The sequence below is a fragment of the Aptenodytes patagonicus genome, chromosome 11 (genome assembly GCF_965638725.1).
Source record: "Aptenodytes patagonicus chromosome 11, bAptPat1.pri.cur, whole genome shotgun sequence".
In the NCBI taxonomy this organism is placed as follows: domain Eukaryota; kingdom Metazoa; phylum Chordata; class Aves; order Sphenisciformes; family Spheniscidae; genus Aptenodytes; species Aptenodytes patagonicus.
In genome coordinates, this window is record NC_134959.1 from 3,869,018 (window position 1) to 3,889,679 (window position 20,662).

A 20,662-nucleotide genomic window follows, 5' to 3' on the forward strand; every position below is an offset into this window, starting at 1 on the left:
CCGTGTTACCATGTCAGTCCTTGGTTTGGGTTTTACAGGTAAATACTATTCAACCATAACTGTATCAGGCCAGCCTTGGAGTAATGCAAACATCTCTGTATTTTATGTTGATCTTCTTGTATATGTAATGGAAAACATAAAATTTCACGGCCTTCTTGTCAATCTGGACTCCCTCCTATGGCTCAGTCCACATTTTTGGTCAAAAGCCATATGGTGTTCATTGCCTGGAGGCTGAGTTGTAAACCTCCTTGTCATGTTGCTCCTTTAAACAAGATGGTGTTGAATTACCATGAAACAACTTGGTTTGATTTGCGGTGCTGCCAGCAAGCATGAGCTTGGAGAAAATTTCAAGGGGAAATAAAAAAAAAATCTGTATAGTTTTCCCTTCAAAAAAATAAGGGTAAATTTAACAACAGCCGGGTCAGGTGGGGAGGAGTTCATCTCAGTTGTATTTTGCAGCAGCACTTCATTAAACGCTATTTCCAACTCATTAAATCTACTTCAGACAGATACTGATTTTCCCTTACTCTCAGGATGCTTCAGGAAAGGCTACATCTTATTCTTGACGGGGTAAAGGTTGACTTTTAATGCCTGGGTACTGGGCAGTTTTATTTATTTTTTTATGGAACAGACTCTGCACATCCTGATCTCGCTTGGGCTCTCCAGGGGATACTCTAGTCCCCAGGAGTAAGCCCAAATAGCTCTAATTTCATCCCCAGCTCTGGCTGAGCATTAAGGACAAGGGAAGCATTCATTCTGGGAAGGTTTTATTTCACAAATAATTCAGAAATCAAAAGAAAATGGAGGGGGAAAAAGATATTTTACAATTCTGTATTTAGAAAAAAAATCTAGTTTATAAACAAACACACAGCCCCTTGAAAAACATGCAAAGGTACACAAAAAATTTACAAGAAACTTTTACACATAGGAAGTAAAATACATCATTTTTCATAGAAAAAAAAGCAACTCTATGAACTGGCCCTAAATATTTAGACTGCACAACCGACCAACTGGAGACTCCTCAATCAGCTGTTGGCTGAACGTCTTAAAATGAAGAAAGTAATGGAACCAACGGACCCGACAGCACACCGGCAGCCGGGGAAGCGCCGTGCTTCAGCTTTCGCGCTGGTTGTGTTTTCTGGAGATTTGGCTATGCTGAGCCAGATGCTCTGCAACGGCAGCGTCTGCACCGGCAGTCTTGGTTTCAACAATAAGTTTATTGGAAAAGAACAACCAGGCAGCATCGGCTTTGCCAGGGGTTTAACCAGACGCTTCAGCAAGGCTACACCTGAGTGCTTCAAGTCGGCACGTGCTTACTAATCTGCTGAGCTGGGGTCTAAGGAGGAACGGATCTGGTGATATAAAGACGTGCTGCATCTTTAAGCGGCATTGAAATATATTAGGCAGAGAAATGTTTTGGTATCAGAAATAAAATCAGTAAATATTTGGCTAAAAACTGGTACTGTCCCACCTATATATGAATAGCTAGCACAGACGATTGCAAGTAATTGATATATCATGACTGCCTTGGAGGACCTGATCGCCCCTAATTCTGGTGGAGGTATGTTTAAATTAATAGCACCCAGGACCTCGAATAATATTTGTGTAGTAAAGTCACAATTTCTCTTTTGTACAACAAATATAAAAATAAACAGATACAGACTTAAATTAACATCTGTTTCTAAAAATCCAAACCAGTTGGCTGAAGATAAAAATACACAATTGTAACTTGAATTAAGCATTTTAGGATATTTCTGTTGGAATAATAATTCTTCCCTCGCCCCCTTTTTGTCAGGTGGATACATCCCAAGCTGTTTGGATTTTTATGTGCTCACAATAATCCCCTGGAGTTTTCTCCAAGAGCCCTCACATTTCTTCCCATCATTTTACAGCATACATAATTGTAACGGACAGCATATTAGAGGTGGCAGCCTACGTTAGCGTCAAGGCATTTTACGTGCTCTTGCAGCCCCCATACCTGATTGCATCTCTTGCACTTTCCAATTGAATAAATAGCACTGTGGCTACCACTTGGCCCATGATGGTCATAGATTCATGCTGCGGTATTTAATGGGCTTGAACCAGCCCATGTATAGCATAATTATTCACAGTGGGCAGAAACAGGGAAGCCTTATCTCACTGCCAAGATCTCAAACGCTTCCAACCAGCAGCTTTTCTAAGGTATGTTCCAGCTGGTTTTAACATCAATTTACCTAGTAAGAAAAAGATACTTCAGTTTTCCTATCTAGAGCAAATACTGTACACCTTGGAAGACAATACTATATAAACAACGACGACACATAGCGTCATTTCCCTCTATCCACCCCAAAGGTAGGTTTGCTGTGCAGCACTTTTGGAGACCATATGCAAAGCAGCTCCAATTTCATATTTTACAAAAATCTTACCAGATTCAGATTTCACAGAGAAAGAAACCCCATCGGTGAGACAAACTGAGTGATAAAAGTAAATTCCTTGCTGATTTCATAGTGTTTACAGAATTAAAGAAGTGCTTAATCATATAAAAATTTTTGGTCTGTGTTTTGAAACAGCTTGAAAAGATGGCTTTTATATCTGTCTAGATTAAACCAAACATAGCCTGAGCGTAAGAGCAGTTATCGGACATCTGCCAAATAGAGGGAAATATTTTCCCATTTGTTATACAATATTACGATCAAGTTACTGAGCAGAAGGACTATGCATTTACAAGAACTGAAGAACTAAAGTTTACACTGACTTCTCATGAGTAATGAAGTTACTGGATGTGTGTGCATCAAAAGACAACCAGATTTGCGTTTAGACCAATTCTAAAAATTCACTTCCCACGTAAAGCAGAGAATACTCTCCTGCCTTAAGGAGCTGGTCACGCCAGGCTCTTCTCTTGGCTTTGAAATGCATTTGGATGCATGTTGAGACATAAATAACAAAATATTGAGCAACATCATTAAAACACCCATGGGTTTTGCAGAACATACTATCCTGGATATCAAATGCTCATGGGTACAGCATTTACACTGAAAGTGGGGATCTGCTGGCGTCACAAACTGAACAGGAAAAATTCATCTACCCCCATTTATGCAATTTATCTTTAAAGTCTCAGAACTGCACACACCACAAAGGGCTTCACAAAGGTGAACATGCTTCCTACGGATGCAACCATTCCTAGCAGAAATAAGATTAACTTTATCACTACTTAACTACTACAGATAAAACAACCAGCACTGCTGTATAAAACAATACACTGCATTTAACTGAAATTTTATTTGAAATGGCTTGTAGTATAGGATGAGATGTGCCAGCACAAGAGCCCCGATTCACTGACTTCTCATAGGTTGCCAGACTTGCAAAATACCTGCAAATGTTTGACCAGCAAACACTAAACCTGCTGTTTCGATTATCTGGTGGCCTCATTTTCTGCAGCAAGGACCTCTGCCACCGTTTCACACCCTACTCCAGTCCCCAAAAAACCTTGATGTCCGGCCGACAGGAACATCCTCTCCCCAAACGTGACACCATCGTACAACTTAGCCTAGCGCAATGCCCCAGCAGCCTCACACAGCAGTGCTGATGCACGCCACCTCGTTGGGAAAATACCAAGTTTTCTCTTCTTTTGCACAGAAAACATCAAACATACACAAAAACACTCTATCAAAGCCCAGCCTCTCCTCAAAAGATGCAACTTTTAAAACAGTTTCTCATTTCAAAGGGTCCAGCGCCTGGACAATCGCTCACTTCTGAGTCTGCTCAGCAGCGCACGTCCTCACGCCCATCGCAGTAGATGCTTTACATCCTAAAAATGCCATCCAGGCCGAGATCCCTACGCCTGCTGTACATTGAGCCACCGCCGTTCTGTGTAGCACACCTCTCATAACTTGAAAGTTAGAACAGTTTATCTTTGCTGAATGCCCCTAGAGAAACAAAGACACGAAACGAAAAGATACAACGCTGAACGGGTGCGATGAGATGCGAACAGCTGAGTCAGAACCTGGTGTCTTTTTTTTTTTTTTTTTTTCCCCTTTTCTTTTTTAATTCCCTGAAAGAGATCGGCAAGGAGGGTACGGTCAGAGCTGATGCCGTCAGAGGAGCCTTCCTGTCTCTGCAGATCAACAGAGCGCTCTCCCAAAGAAACCTGCACCTTCCCTGGGAATTTACTGCTTCACGGCAAAAATTCGGAAAGCGTTTCCATCTGAAGGATTCTTCAAGCTGGAGAAAAAGAAAAAAAAGAAAAAGAAAAAAAAAAACATGTAAAGAACCAAATGCAGGCACTGCAGGACCCAAAGCGTGATAGACCTACAGGTAATGCTGAATTTCTTTGGGGTGCACTGCACGCTGGCTCCCTGCTGATGTGGCCCCACCAGGAGCAGAAGAAAGATAAAGGATAAAAGAGAAGAGGCACAAATCCACGAGTTCGCTTTTATTTTATGCTTTCAACCCCAATCTACGGTGCTAATGCCAACAAAAGGAGCTGGGAAGCAAAAGCCTCTCTTACAGTGCTAGCTTTTATCCAGGGAACACTGTGCTCCCTTATGCAGGGATTCAGGCATAAAGAGGAACATGTTTTCCTAAAAACAGTTGTCAAGTAGGCTGGCAGGTTCCCAGGGCCTGTCTGGCCCATCTCCTAGTGCTGGCAATGGGAGTGGGCAGATCAGCTCACGTTAAATGACAATAAATGTGTATATCCATTTTCAGTCTGCAGAGGTGCCCCCAACAGCTCTGACTCCAAGCTGCTGGGGGTGGCCGTGCGCATGGGGGCAAAGGGTCTTTTCTGTTCCCAGCCCTTATTTCTTCAGCCCTGCTGGGCTGCAAAACCTCAGGAAAAAGGCAAAATTTCATATTCCCACAAAATAAACATTCCAAGAAGGGTAAAGACTCAGTAAATCTTAAAGGCAACCTTTTCCCATACCTGTTTGGGTATGTGTCTTCACCAAAGGTTATTTCCAGTGTCCTAAAGGGTACGGTTTTCACCCTGATCTTTGAAAAGCTATTTCACTGTCCACTGGATCTCACAGCACGAAGGTGCTCCTTACTGCTGAGTGTAAATAACACTTTCCAAACCTTCATACTCATCCCTGCTGTGAGAACGTCTTTGGTTTCCCTCACCTCCTAGATCAGCGCCTGGTGCTCATATTGCATGTCAATGCTAGCGCTAGAGTTTATTCTTAGCTAGGGCAGAGTTTGCCATCCAAGGAAAAAGTTGTCTGTTAGTATAAAAGATAAGTGAAAGCAAGCCAGAGATAGAAGAAAACTCATACGAACAGGAGGTCTGTCACTTAAATCGAATGTACCGAATTGCAAATCACAGAACTGCAAAACGCTGACCCTGATAGAGCTATACTAAAGCAGCCCATATTTAATGCTATAGCTTTCCTGTCTTAGTCTATTTTTATTTTCTGAGATGCTCTACAGCATTCTGGGATATCCACTATTAGAATAAAAATAAGAAACTTTTTTTGATTTCTTATGATAATTATAAAAGATTAACTACATAGAACAGACAGAGCCATGTTAGCAGGGACCAGAACTCCCCACAACAGCGGGAAATTCTATGTTTGCAAAGATAGCTCTGAGAAATCAGTACCATCACGGCAATATCTGAAAAAATATATCACAGACTGAAACGGAAGCTTCAAATCAGAAAGGACTGAAGGAGCTGCGACTTGATCATTGCGATCATCCGGAGGTGCAGGATTTTGGAAGCACTGATTTGCAATTATACACTGAAACCAGCAAACTTAGCCCAAAAGAAACTACAAAAAATTACAAGGGTGGCAAACCCATCTTCAAAACCTGTTTGATCATCTCTCTATACGTTAATTTATACTCATGCTTCTTTCAAAGAGAATAGAAATTAGTTAACTAAATGCAAACACATCCCACACAAATGGAAATCCCAATTATAAGCCTCAAAGCACGGCCTAGGTTGAAAGCTGCAGAAAAACCTGTGCTTATCTTTGAATGTGATAAACACACACAACAAAATGTATTAACATGGACTCGTACTGTAATAAAATAAAACAAGGCTTAACAGTATTTCATACCTTTCACACCAGTCTGAAAGCAGCTACTCACTTGTGGAAGGTAAGAGCAGGACAACATGCTCTATTTGTTTTGCATCTCAGAATTCACAGTGACACTGTTAAGTCACGTATTTCCAATCCACCAGCCTTTCTGGCTGATATCTGCTGACTTTGACATACGATTGAACACACAGTTGAGAATAAGAGGGAAGTACAAAGAAAAAAATCCCACCTCTCAGACTGGACTCCGTTCTTTAAGGAGCCAACGTAACTTTTCTTCTTTTCTACAGGCATCACGTCCACAAAACCACCTCTCTCGTCTGGAATGACTCCTGCGTGCACTGCAGTTTTGCAGATACTGGAGCTCTGAAAAATATATAATTATTTTGACTTACAAACTGTTTATATTTTATATCTGGAGATTTACCGTCTCCATTAGCAACAAGGAAAGCCAGGGAATAAAAAAAAAAAGTGGAATGGAAAAGCTATGAAACAATTCTGTCCTTCTTATGGACAGACTAGGGATAACAGATGTCATGGAATAGATCTTGCAGGTATGTCATAAGCCCCAGTAGCAAATGCAAAAGCAAAACATCTGTAAGAAGATCCACCGCCACCACGGAGGACGAGCAGCCTTTCCACCACTCCCTTCTGCGGTGGAGCTGCGCCTGGGAGATTATCCAGGGCCAAAGCTGAATCGAGGACAACTTTCCAGCCAGTTCCTCTTGGGTCTGCACCAGAGAAACTGCTGCGGTGAAACCTTTGCTAGTGACCAGCCACCTCAGCAAAGTTTATTCACCCAGTTGCTCGAAAAGCAGACGCTTTTCCTGAATTAAGGTAAATGACCACCAATTATCCAGAACAGTTCACATCCTTCTTTCTAGGAAAAACAGAAGGACTACACCTATTGAGCGGTGTAGTTTCTGGACAGGCATCACCCCATAAGACAACACCGAGTACGGAGGGAGATTAACACTTCTGAAAAGACTAAAGCTTCTCTATTGCACACTGTGCCGTTACCCTGCTCTCCAAGATGTGCAGAGTCAGAAGAGCTGGAGGAACACAAAACACTAACAACTGATGACTAAGCTCCCAAAGCATCCAGAAAAGAGAGCAAAAGCAGAGAAGGCTTAGGCATAGTAGTATAAACTTGGCCATCAACCCTCTAGAGGATTTACATACAGCAAGCTGGAATAACAAAAAGCAACAGCCAGCTTTGCACAGGGAACTGCAGCAGGTGAAAATCCCAACCCCATAAACTCCCTGATCGCTAAAAAAATCAAACTACCACAAAACCAGTACCAAGGGCAAACATTCCCGTCGCGTACGTACAATACGGATCGTGCTGTTTCATTCTTGCAGCCATATATGGCAGGTTTGCCTTGTCCACTATATATTTATCACTTTGGATGGCCTATGTCTTGGCAGCTCTCTGACTTTTGAGTGCCAATTTGGTATTTTGCTTCTATATATGGTCAAGGGAGCAAGGGAACGCTGCGTTTGGAAGATATGCTGTGAATTCACCCTAGTATGCGGTGGGAAATCTGTAAATCTAAAATTGGCTCATAAAATTAAACTGTCCTGAATCAATTTGCAGCACTCTCCACTGGGAGACATCCTAAACGATGTTCTTTTGAAGGCATTCCTGTTTTTTTCCGGGACTTGCTGTTCTGCCGCTTACTCAAAGCTTTGACCAACAGGCTTTTTACTGCCTTACCCCAAACCTCCCCTTATCGCTCTGTTGGATTACAGCCCTCTCAGATCCCAGACCAGGCTCTGCTTTGATGAACTGATTGCAGAGCTTTTGGGAAATGAGACATTACAAGAATAAAGCCTTCCCCTCAAATTCAGAAGTACAACAGCTGTATGGACAACGCAACGGCTTTCCATGGTATAGCCCCTCGGGACGCTCTGAGAGCATTTCCTGACGAAGTGCACTCTGAGGCATACACCATAAAGAGACAATACTTTTTACAGTGGGCTATTAGCAAGGGTCTGTGACTATGAGTTTAATCACCCATAATTTCCTCATTAGTGTGACCGGTTTAATCATTAAGTTCGTATCTCCTGAGAGCTGAGCCACCCAACTTGGTTTGCTCTGGTGATAAATGCCTGCCTCATTACAGAGGTGATCTATCCTCCTCCAACTAATTGCCGTGCAACCGTGGATAAAAGGCCTTTTATCAAGAGCAGAGGGTCATTTTCTCTCCTAGCTCGGTAGGGCTCCTGAGCAGGGATGGGGACGGGTTTCCCCTGCAGTCTTACGTCACACTAGAAGCCAGGCAGAGTGACAAATGACAGTGTCTTGTGAAACGTAAAAGCTCTTTTACAGCCTTGATAAAGACCCCCGGGTGTTCACACAGCTCCAGCATCACCCCAGAACCGGTCCTGTCCACATTAGCAAGAGCTCAGTTTTATTTCCTAGGCACAATGTGTTCATAGATATTTTTTTTTTCCCCTCATTTACATGGCAGTGTAAAGAACTTTTCTGCAACGTGCCACCAGGGAAAAGAGGCAACAAATTTTCTGTTCCCCAGCCAGCTGCTTCTCGCTACCAATTTCAGCACTGGAAGGATGCTGGATACATTCCCCCCGCGCCCCCACGTGCTGCTTCAACCTGCAAACCCTGCATGCAGGCAGCAAGTCTGTTCTCACCAAAAAGTAATGCTATTCAGTGGAAAGACCTGGGATTTGGGCATGAACTTTTCCCATAGCATATTCTCTTGCATTTTGTTCATTTACCCCAAATTTTAAGGCTCCTCTATGTCCCTGTTCCACGGCCTTACTGATTTCACCATGAACAATTTCCTGCACTGCTTTTTAAAGCAAAAGGCTGCCAATATCTCTTTAAGCCACCAGGAGTACCTAGGAGATAATCTTGTGAACACACAATCCAAGATATTTTATAATGATGAGTAAAAAAAAAAAAACCTGCTCAGAATGCATTTAAAGTGGGTAAAAACCCCTTAACACAAACCTAGATAAAAGCCTATGACCCCTGAATAAAAATCAGACCTATCTCATAAAAACTGCCAATTCTTCATGTCACAGCTTTGTTCTTCGTGGCAAAACAAATATTCACATGCCTTCCTGGGATCATGTAAATGCGAACACTATCTCGGGCCAGAAGTACAGCGCATCAGGTCGTCACACAGACTAGCCAAGCACTTTTGTCATCGCAGCTTGGGCTATCAACTCCTTACCTGCCAGAGCATTCGGCAAATCAATGTTTTGGAGAAGGCGCTAAAAAGCCAGAGGGCACTCTGCAGGGAGCGCAGACTGGAAACGGGGCAAGAGGCTTCTTTTAGGTAACTTATTTAAGAAGACACAGTTGGAGCACAAGTCCCTCCAGGGCCATGAAGGTGCCACTCTAGACGTGAAGCCAAAGAGCCCTCCCAGCAGACTAGCACTTGTCTCATCCAGCTTATTCTCTGCTTTAATCATCTCTCGGCCGCGGGCTCGGGTTAATTCACAGCATCCCCTCCTGGAGGGCATCCTGCACAGCCCGTGCTCCCTGGGAAAAGCCTTTGCCCAAACTCTCCCTGCACGGCACGCGTGTTTCTCTTGTCAGCTTTCCAGCCTGAGCATTTCTCAGCACCAATACCTCTCCCTTTGCAGCGTGTTTCACGGCCGCCTCAAACTCCTTTTTCCCAGCTGGTTTCACCTGCTTTGTTACCAATCTCGCACTCTCATAAAACCCTAAATGCTTTCCTTATTACACCCGCACCACGCTATTAGTACAGTAGTCCAGACAAAGGTTAACCAAACCCTCTAGGAAGTGGCCAAATACTTCTTTTTTTTTTTTTTCCTATTTTATTTTCCTCCCAAATCACAGTCCATGCCCCTGCTTATGAAACAATACCCGGGGGTACGGTAGGAAATGAAGTTTGCGATTCATTAAAAGGACACTAATCCTTCTGTGTCAGTACAAATCAGGAACTAACGCCAGCCCGGGATGTTGGTCCTCACCCAATACCCTTGTAATCGCAGGCCCCGTTCGGGGGTAAACTGAGGTAGTTTTGTCCTCAGTAAAAGAGAGAAAACTATTTCCCATTTTCTGCAGGTCGGAGCATGCACAGAGACAGGTACCGTGGGATGGCAGCTGCCCGATCAATGTGCACGTGAGCTAATCTAGGCTAACCTGTTTGTGCAGCTCTATCTTTAAAAAAATTGGTCTCAAGTAAAATAAAAAAATAGTTTGTTTTTTTTTTTTTTAAATTGCTTTCAAAATTGCTTGCCCCAAATTATTGTATGATTTCTGCTGGATGTTTTTTCTCAGGAGTCTGCAAAGCTCCACGGTGACCCCAAGCTAGGGGTCCACGATCTGCTGACTGCTTCCCCCAGGCCTTCAAAAAGCACGTTCCTATAGGCTACACACACCAGCCAGGGAGCTGGCATTGCTAAGCGCAATCTCTGATGGGGAAAGAAAAAGAAAAAAAAGAAAAAAAGAAAAAAAAGAAAAAAAAGAAAAAAAAGAAAAAAAAGAAAAAAAAGAAAAAAAAGAAAAAAAAGAAAAAAAGAAAAAAAGAAAAAAAGAAAAAAAGAAAAAAAGAAAAAAAGAAAAAAAGAAAAAAAGAAAAAAAGAAAAAAAGAAAAAAAGAAAAAAAGAAAAAAAGAAAAAAGAAAAAAGAAAAAAGAAAAAAAGAAAAAAGAAAAAAAGAAAAAAAGAAAAAAAGAAAAAAGAAAAAAGAAAAAAGAAAAAAAGAAAAAAAGAAAAAAAGAAAAAAGAAAAGAAAAAAAGAAAAGAAAAAAAGAAAAGAAAAAAGAAAAGAAAAAAGAAAAAAAGAAAAAAGAAAAAAGAAAAAAGAAAAAAGAAAAAAGAAAAAAGAAAAAAGAAAAAAGAAAAAAGAAAAAAGAAAAAAGAAAAAAGAAAAAAGAAAAAAGAAAAAAGAAAAAAGAAAAAAGAAAAAAGAAAAAAGAAAAAAGAAAAAAGAAAAAAAGAAAAAAAGAAAAAAAGAAAAAAAGAAAAAAAGAAAAAAAGAAAAAAAGAAAAAAAAAGAAAAAAAAGAAAAAAAAAGAAAAGAAGCACCCGCAAATGGAAAACACTGAAACCCAGTTTTTAGAGGCCTAATATTAAGAGATTTCAAAAAAATGACTCTTTGCCTAGTTTTAGCATCAAGTCTCTGCTCATCCCCGTGAGCAGAGTTTAGAAAAACAAACCAATAAAACCAATCCGCATGCTCTCTTTCCACTGCTCTGCACTGTGTCCCGACTGCTCAAAAACACTGTTCGGCTCCCAGAAAGAGGAGGACAGGGGAGGGGGAAGAAGGCCTATTTTTGCCAACTATATAGTGTGATAGTATATAATAAAAGCCCTTCGGTGCTCATCCGCAGATCTCAAGACATTGCAAAGGCGGACAAGCGCTGCCATTGTCTCACAGCCGTAGTCCCTAAGGCACGGAGAGGTTAAGCGCCCTGTCTGAGTCCGTAAGAATAAGTCGGTGCCGGAGAGTGGAGGGGCTCCCCAGGCCCATCGACCCCAGCCCGGCGTCGTAGCTGTTGCACTTTGTTGGTGCTACCTCTTCCTTCCTCCCCACTTACCCCATCCCCTCATTGCAATGATCATGGAGAGTTTGGCTGCCTTCCCTAGACCGCAGAGTACGACCCCAGCTCTGCGATATAGACATCGTGACACAGGGGGTCGTCGGGGAAAGGAGCATACTCACGTCCGCATAAACGTTTGTGCCAAACACCGGTGCCCAGTACGATGGCTCGTCTTTACAGTGGGCTGGACAATAAATCCTAGAAAACAATTTATTCATAGTTATGCTCTATATCGAGGCTCAACAGGAAAGCAAGCTGCATTCTTGGGAGATTTCAAGTGCCTGCATCTGGTCTGCAGGTGGCAACAGTGAATTTAATTATTCCTTCCCCTCAGATGACATTTGGTAGTTACTGCAGAACTGCAAATAGAGGGGTTTAGACCGGTAAAAGAGGGATTGGTCATTTATGACATTTTCAAAGGGGAGTACCTAGATTTCTGCTCAACGCTGTGCACGTAATTATTTGCATGTGTTTGTGCCCTCCTGCCGTGCCACGACGTACACCTGCACAAAGCAGCCTTCTAGAACAAACTTCTTCCATGTTTTAAGGTGGAAAGGAAAACCACATCCAAAAACCAGCAAGTGCAGGAGATTAAAGACAGAGCGCGAAGCTGCACGCTCATACGTAGGGGTGTGCTGAAACGGGATCGCGTAGCCTGACTTAGACGTTACTGGAGCAGTCTGAAAACTTAACATGAATTTTCTATCGTGATGCCGAGAAAAAGCACGGTGGCAGGAGGAAACACACCATTCCCAACCCCCTCCTCCAGTTCATCTGGTAAAATCAGCTCCATTCCTGCTAGCCCTCAGATTTGGGGACCTCAGCATCTCAGCATCCTCCATCCTCAGAGCAGAGCGGGTTTAAGCGGAACATAAGCAGGCTCGTGCTCATGGCACACAGTTACCTTGGGCAATGGGTCGCCGGCTTTTTGAACTGGCACAGCTCAGCTACTGTAGTATAGCAATCCAGCGTCTGTGCTGCGGAAATAAATGTGGAAGGGCAAATTACTAGGCCTAATAGCTCCGGCAGCTGCAGAAAACGCAAGTCACAGTCACGCAACGCATCTGGCGAGACCCACGTCCAGCTGAGGGCACCAGGAGGAAAGCTGCTCGCTCCTTTACCAGCAGCATGCACCCAGGAGAGGGCTGACCAGCTCTCCAGCAGAAATCCTGCTACCGTGCTACAACGTGGCCTTAAAAAGGTCACAGCTCTCAAAAGAGAAAAGCAGCTGACCCACAAGACGGCGTATTTTTGCTACAGCTCCAGACATGGAGTCCAAATAACCTGAGACCTATAGTTTTCCCTGAAAGTGGCTCAAGTGGATGTAATCAAAATTATGATTATATGTAGGAGGAAGAGGAATTATTCAAAGATATTCAGAAAGTGGGAATTGTTTAAAAAGCAGAACTCCATAGCATTTATTTATATGTTTATCAGAAATATGACGACTCACTGTTATAAACTAATTTCATATGTATTATGTGTTTCATTATACCATTGCACTATTATATTAGTGACTTTTTTTCAGTTTTTATAGTGTTCACTCTAGACTGAGGCTTTCCTACAAGGATGCCCCAACTTCCATCACTTTACTATCAGCAGCTTGTGACACTGCAGCTGATGTTTGGACCTGACTGTGATCCGTCACCAGGAGACGCTGCTGGAAATGGCCAGTTATCACCTTTTTCTGTACCTTCCTCTCAGATCCCCACAGAAAAATGAGGTGGTTGATGGTGGAATTGCCCAGAACGGGTGATGGATCGCCACTCTAGGGTTTAGCTGTGGTACTGAACCATTTGACACGACTACTTAAAATGAAAAAGAGCACCGTAAGGAATGGTGTTTTCAAAGATCCCATAAAACTCTAGCAATAATGGTTTCTTCTCAACTTTTAAAACTTACTTGTGACTTTGGAAACCATGAATGCATTTGAAGGCTTACTTTTCCTGCAAAACAAGCAAACAAAACCCATTTATTAAAAAAATAAGCATACTAGAGTTACGTGAATCACTATGTCTACATATGAGTAACAAGGACAACTGAACACCTGCTTATGCTTAAAGCAAATACAAAAACTTTTTCACGAAGGCTGTACCTAAAAGACTCCACACCATTCCTGGTAGACTTCACAAAAGCCGGTGTCCTCCCCTTCCTCGTGATATCAACCAGTCCTCCTTTATTGTCCAGGATGCCGTAATGAATTGCAGCACGACATATGCTTGATGACTGACAAGAGTACAAATACAAATAGTATGCAAAATAAATCTCATTCACAGAGCAATGCTGACCGACCGCTGTGCAAAAAATGAAGAAGAAATGAAACCACCACCAAAGCGCCAAATGGAAAACAAACTGAGTACGCTCCTTTGGAATCTGGTTGTTAAATCTTACTCTCCCAACACAGCCTTATTCTTTTTTTATTATTATTATTATTATTATTATTATTATTATTTTAAGCACTGCCTGTTTGAATGGCAAGCTTTTTTAAATAACAAACCCGTACATTTAGATATAATTTAGAAGAAAAGCAGCATTGGAAATTAACAACCAGTATGAAATATTTCCAGTTCTCAACAAAATATTCAAACCCAAAATATTTCTGCTGAAACCACTTGGAAGAGGCGGCTGTCTGCAGTCACAGAAGTTGCAGGGCAAAGATGTATCACGGGCGATGCAGTCATGCACCAACAGTGAGAATGGGGAAAGCAAACACGCTTTTACACAAAAACCCTTTTATCTTCAACCTTTCTTCACCCCAAAAAGTGGTTTTGACGGGAAAACAGTGCCATGCTTTATTTATAAATTATCTTGCTAATTCAAGATCCAGCAAATCAGCCCAAAATATTATTTAGTTACATTTAACAGTTTTTTTGGTATAAAGTTTCTGCTTAGCATGACAGCTGCCCACACTAAAGAAGAGAACTTTGTAAGAGCTGTCTATTGATCCTCATCCCTCACTTTCCATGGGTTTCATTGCACATTAAGGGCATTCATGAAAAAAATCAAGTCTGGAATCACTTTGCCTTTCCAGACTGCTTCTTTTTTCATCACTAAGATGAGGAAAATACAGATAATCTTTATTAGCACCATTTTACAGCACCACAACTGGAGGATATGAAAAGCCAAATTACACTAGAATTGTTGGCATTTCCCATTTCTGTTATTACCGCTAACTCCCCACAAATTACATCTATGAGCTATTAAAAGGTACTTACGCTCTCGTAATAAAATGTTCCAAAGATCTTTCCCTTACTGTACAAGCAGCCAGCTGGGCACAAATACCTGGTAAAGATATATATCTTTGAGGGTGGTGAAAAAACAATTCAAGAAAAACAGACTTTGACTCTATTTCATTTAATAGTCATTCCATTCATTTCACGTAACTCTTCCATTTAAAAACAAGATTGCAAAATAGCTACTTTCTAAAACAGTTTCTCCACCCTCCTTAAAAGCTCGACCAATATTTAGATTCTGCGGATTTGGTTTTTCTCCAAGTGATAAACTGTCCCGTTCTTTGCAGAAACCTTAACCAGAAGTTCTTGACTGGCTGGGAGGGGACAAGCCATGAATTATTGGTCTAGCTTGGACTGAGGTGGAATGCATGAAAAAGGCTTAAAAGTGACTCTGCCAAAATTTATTAAATGATTTGGGACACCTGGAACTGTGGGTCATCATGGCTGAATAAAATAAACTGAGTCACCTTATTGCTAGGCTTGGCTGAAGGCTTTGTATTAAGAGAAATTAAGGCAGGGGGTTTTTTGGTTGGTTTGTTGGTTTGTTTTTTTTTTTTAAGAGACCTAACTGGATAGTCACAAGAAATACATAGTATAGCTTAGCCTATGTTTGCAAGACTGGACAATTTTTAGGCCACTTTTTCCCACAGCGCTCCAAGAGGTATCAATAAAACGCTACCTGTTGCACGTTGAGCCTCTGCATTTGTCTCTCATCTTGGTTTCACAGGTAATGACTTGTGCTGGGGAGAAAAAAAATAAGATAAATACATATTTTAAAAAGGAAAGAGACTGCCACAGCCTGCTCTCGAGCTATGGAGATAAGCAACCACCATGCAACTTTCCTGGAGGTCTCTGGTGCAGCGAGATAAAATCTTATCACAGACCAACCAGCCTGGAGCAGTTCGTGCCTCTTTAGCCCTTCACCTGAGACAGGTGTCTTCGGAAATATTAGCAAGGAAGAAACATCTGACAGCTGAAGGCTTTGATTTACAGCCCGAGGTCTGCAGCCAGAGCTCTCATTCTCCGTTTAATTACAGACTCTCGAGATGCTGGTAGATAAAACTTGAAAAGGACACGTTGGCTTGCCTCACCTTGTTTTCACAATAAGTCTCTTTTAATTAACAGCGATTAGAAAACAACTGAGGAAGTACTACCAGCTCCACAAATAACTTCAGGAATTTTCCCAAGCAAGAAATAAGAAGGAAACAAACTAAAAAAAACCCCCAAAGCTGCAAAGGGGCTAACTGCTGAGTGTAGAGTATTTTAACTGGGAAATAAAACCAGTATTTCCTAAAGTGATTGCTGATCTGTGGACCTTCGGCTCATCAATACTTCCTTAAAATGTCTTAAAAGAACAAATAACTATTGCAGATTGACGTGCAGAAGGCACGAGTGGCTTTTGAAAGCTTTGCTCCCCGCTTCTGGCAGGCTTCTGCTATAACTAACAGGGAACTTTCACGCAGATTACCTCTCCCTCCACTCAGACATCCTCCCAGTTATTTTTTCTCCGAGCCTCCTCATCGCTTTCCACACCTTTTCCCATAGAGGTACTTTAAAACTTATAGGCACTGAAAAAGAAAGAGGCCGTCTTACTCATGTAGGAGTCCGGGATGATTTTCTTGGGTTTGCTGGGCTTGGCCTCGGGAGGGTAGAACCGCACTGGCTTTTGCTCCGCAACTTGCGAAATCTCCACTTCGTTAGTCTCATCCGCCTCAGCGATGACGGGATCTTCGTAACGGTAATCTTGTTAGAAGAGGGGATTAAAAATAATTACAGCGTGTTCGCATTGATGAGGAAGTTGGACAGGTTCATGTTTTGAGAGATGCGATTTAGTTTGATGAGGATCTGCTTTTAGGTAGTTGGAAACTCAAAAATGCCGGTTAAAGGTAGCGCAGGGCTATTGCCAGGGCAGGTGCAGCACCAGGAGGGGAGATCTGCTCCTCTCCCGCTCCTCTGCGCACGAAGCGGCATTTAGAGCATCTTACAATAAAGGTTTGAAATGATCCCCACTAATTAGTGAAAAAAAAGTGCTGCTGTTTCTTCTTCTGTTTCCCATACAGCTCTTTCTCTCTGGAGGAAAACACAAATTTGCTGAAGGGCGCGTGCAAGAAGAGGGCCCTAGTATTTGGGAAGGTGGCTGAAACCTCTTCTCCTCCCTCCCACCTGGGTTTGCTTCTTCAAAGCACCCCATCAGCACGGCTTCAGCCGGTCCTCCGGTAAAGCACGGGTCCTGCTACAGTGTGATCCTGGCTTTAGTGCCTGTGGCGGGTTTATCCCTCGCTTTACCCTTTGATGGAGAACAAGCTGTCTGCTGTTGCAGCCGGGCAAAGGGATTTGGGAAATGGTGCCAGCAAAATTCATTCTGCTTGGCCAGTCCTACCCGAAACCCTGCACCGCTCTCGTCCTCGGCAATGAGGAGATGAACGATGCAAACAAAGGGATGATGGATGGTGGCTCCGGGAGGGCTTTCTACCACCAGGGCATCCCCTCCCCAGCCCACCTGCACCCAGGGACCTCCCGCTGGACCTGCAACCCCAGGCTAAACATGATAAATGCAACGTTGCAGCAAAATAAGCCTCTGCTTCGGGAACAGCAAGTTCTGGTTCCCTTCTCCAGGGAACCTGCCTGTTTCTAAGAGCCCAGTTGTCTGTGAAGCAAAACACATGGCAGAAGAAAAATGCCCTCAATGCATGACCCCAGAAAATCCTGCGTGCTGGGGGAATAGCACTGCTTCACTGGAGATTTCAGTGCGAAGAATATTTTTTAGATTTTTTTTTTTTTTCAGGAAAAAACTGTCCACGATCCCCTCCTCTCCTCCAAGAGACACGAATCCCTATATTCGTTTTGCAGCCGTGAAAACCAAGGTGGGGAGAGAGGGAAGCGCTCTGTCCCCGGCCCCCGAAGCAGCGGGGCAGGCAGCCAAGCTCTGCCCACCCACGTTGCCTCTGGTAAGCGCTGGAGAACATTCCCTTCCCAAATAAACCCCGCGAGGACGGGATCACTCCTGCCCGCAGTCTGCCAGCGCTCAAAATCCTGCTGGAGCTCCCGAGCCAAACCCGTGTAAGCTCAGAGCAGCTTCCCCCCTTCCGAGCGCTCGCTCTCATTTTCACTGGGGAAAACACACCGAATCCGAGCTCCGGATTTTAAGCGGTTCAGGGCTTTTCGGTTTCAGCAGCAGCCACTGATTTACCACGTGCTGTGATGTCGAAATATTAAGGATGGCTAATTAAAAGGTACATAAAGCTGCGGCTGCTTCTAATTAAAAGTTTCCAGGCATAAGTTTGCTCCAGCCTTTTCCCCAACCCAGGAGGGTGCCCGAGCCCCCCCACCACGTACCTTTGTAGCAGAGGTTGTTCTGGCAGCCTCCTCCGTAGCTCGGCGGGCACTCGGAGCAGGGGCGGCCAGTCTTGTACGGGGCTTCTCCGATCCAGTTGCCCCTGCAAGCATAAGAGCAACGCGCACCCGTCAGACACCCAAATACCCATCCAAGCCCACAAGACCTCCTGGCACTAAGGGAGTGGGGAAAATGGGTGCTTCTGCTGTGCTCGTCCTTGGATAGGGGGCTGTAAATGGGGAAAAAAAATGGCCTGTCACCACTCTTTCCATGCCTGTGCCGCCTGTTGTCCTCCAGCAGGCTCAGGGGCTGCCTGCTTGCTGCCTCCCATTTGCCCGACGCTTGCCTTCACCTCTCTTGTTCATCAGAGCCACAAGTCTCCCACCATTTTCTGCAACACCCCCAGGCACCTTCATGGGCCAGGCTGGAGCACAGCTCTTAGCATTTAAAAGCTGCTCCATTTTCCATCCGGAACCATTTTCAAACAGAAAAACACCAGAAATACATGGACCCTCACGCCAGATAATCTGGGAAACAGAGCAGCACTTTGCACTTTCTCCTCACCCAACCTGGCATCCTCAAGCCCCCAATTTTGCCTCCGAGGCCACAGAAACATCGTCCTGGCCCAGAGCAACTCAGCAAAGACTAAACAACCAGCCCAGGAAAGCTGGTTGTAAGAAAAATGTTCCTTCTCATTTCAACTCCAGGATGACATTTTTAGGAGTTTACTTAGATAAATTGCATGCAATATCGCTTTTACATTAAACTCCAATATAAATACTGCAATCTTGTGTAAAGAGGAGTAAATCAATGGATTACTGCATTTTCCCCAAGAAACTACCCAGAAACAAAAGCCCTTTTTGGCATTCTGTACTGCAGACTACAGGGGCTGAGAAGGTTGAAGGAGCCAGAGTTCAGCCCATGGCTACGAACCCTTCGGTTATTGCTCTTTCAGCTGTCTCCACCTACAAGGCTAGATGAGGACAATGCGCACTGATGCCAGAGAGAAAAGATTAAGCAGAAACTGCAGAAATGGAGTATTTTTCCATCCAGCAGCCCTGAATGGATGACGTGCAAATAGCCCTGCCTGCTGCGGGAGCTCCATGCGAGATGGTGCAATCCCATATGAGGAGCAGGTTATTAAATCCCACCAAACCACAAGCACAACGTGCTCAGTAGCTAACGTGGGGAGAGGGGCTTAGACAACCCACCCACAGGGCTCTGCCTGGATCGTGCTATGAGCTCTGAACCCGCACATCTTATTTCCTTGCGTTATTCTGCCCTATGAGCTCCAGAAGTCAGATGCTCTCCAAGCCACCCCATATGTATATAGCGATTTCCCTATTTCATTTTGTTGCCGAGTTAAATCGCCAAGGACTTGGAGTCGGAATGTTTCTCCTATTAGCCATTTAAGCAGAAAATATTAATTGCCCTTGCCAGGGAGGAAACTTCTCCTGGATGTAGTAGTCAAGAAATGTAATTTTCATTCTGAAATTTAATCAAACCATAGAGTTAACTGCATCAGTCAAGACTTAGCTATTTCACTTTTGTTTTTAAGCCACAGGGAGCTCATCGGGTCTGGGATTTATTTCTTCGCAGCTCCTTGCAGCGGGCCCCAGCTCGCTTCACTTCCACCAGCGACTGCTGCTGGGCTGGCTTTGCACAAAACAGCAGTGTGTTTAAACCAGCAGATTTTGCAGGGAGGGTGAGAAAATGTGTCATGATACGGCAGCCTACCTGGCTGCTGGAGCAGCGCTGTGCGGCATTAATCACCACCCCATCCCCTCCCACCCTCCGAGCAGCAGAGAGAGCGCAAGCCTCGCTTGGCAGCACACGCCAGCTCCGTCCTGGCCTTCTCCTGCTCCTCCTTCCCATGGCAGGAACATCAAAGCTCCGGCCTGGCCCCGGCCCCTCATTCAGTTTTCCAGGCAATGCTCAGAAGTCTTGAACCAGCTCTGTGCTGCCGTCTAAAGAGAAAATTTAAAGCCACAACCACTAGTCTAGACTGCCTGAAATCTCTTCCCCAGACCCTGGGCTAGTTAAGCAACCTGCCAGTTTTAGGAAAGCTGGAGAGAGCCCAGCGCATCTGCCTTACTTCGGTGAGTAGTTGCAGACCAGGTAGACGGCGTTCTCCCAGATTTCTCCCCAGACGTTCATCTGCTTGCAGACGTTCACAGCACAGCCGATCTTGTTCGTCGTGGCCCAGACTATCTGCAAGTGCAACGCAGTTATTGAAAATAAGCAAGCTACCCCCCTCTGGGCACACGTCGCAGTGACAACTGGGACGTGGGGGGGTGCAGAGAGTATAGATACAAAAGCCCTTCGTCTCCTTTACCTGGGTGTAATGCGTGCACATAGAGCCAGTGCATTTGTCTGGGCACCACGGGTTGCACTCGTGAGGATACGGGTACGTGTAATCTTTAACTTCATCATACCAAGATTGGACATGGAAAGCTGGAGACCGATACCTGAAGGAGCAAAGACCTGTCACAGCTGAAGTCACCAAGGTCTGGTAGAAGTTTTCAAACAATACCTGT

The 20,662-nt window shown here is 43.8% G+C and overlaps 1 protein-coding gene across 1 annotated transcript in view; it reads right to left on the bottom strand.

Moving 5' to 3' along the window:
- Positions 1–817: 817 nt before the first annotated feature.
- The window catches only part of CRISPLD2 (cysteine rich secretory protein LCCL domain containing 2), a 31,786-nt gene continuing 11,941 nt past the window's right edge, over positions 818–20,662 (bottom strand). The window contains exons 4-15 of the mRNA XM_076349012.1: positions 20,461–20,593; positions 20,221–20,336; positions 18,128–18,228; positions 16,385–16,534; positions 15,471–15,531; positions 14,774–14,840; positions 13,654–13,784; positions 13,461–13,504; positions 12,463–12,535; positions 11,681–11,756; positions 6,247–6,380; positions 818–4,200 (exon numbers count right to left, since the gene is read on the bottom strand). Coding sequence (XP_076205127.1) covers positions 4,146–4,200; positions 6,247–6,380; positions 11,681–11,756; positions 12,463–12,535; positions 13,461–13,504; positions 13,654–13,784; positions 14,774–14,840; positions 15,471–15,531; positions 16,385–16,534; positions 18,128–18,228; positions 20,221–20,336; positions 20,461–20,593 — 1,141 coding nt within the window. The 3' untranslated portion in view covers positions 818–4,145. The remainder of the gene's footprint in view (positions 4,201–6,246; positions 6,381–11,680; positions 11,757–12,462; positions 12,536–13,460; positions 13,505–13,653; positions 13,785–14,773; positions 14,841–15,470; positions 15,532–16,384; positions 16,535–18,127; positions 18,229–20,220; positions 20,337–20,460; positions 20,594–20,662) is intronic.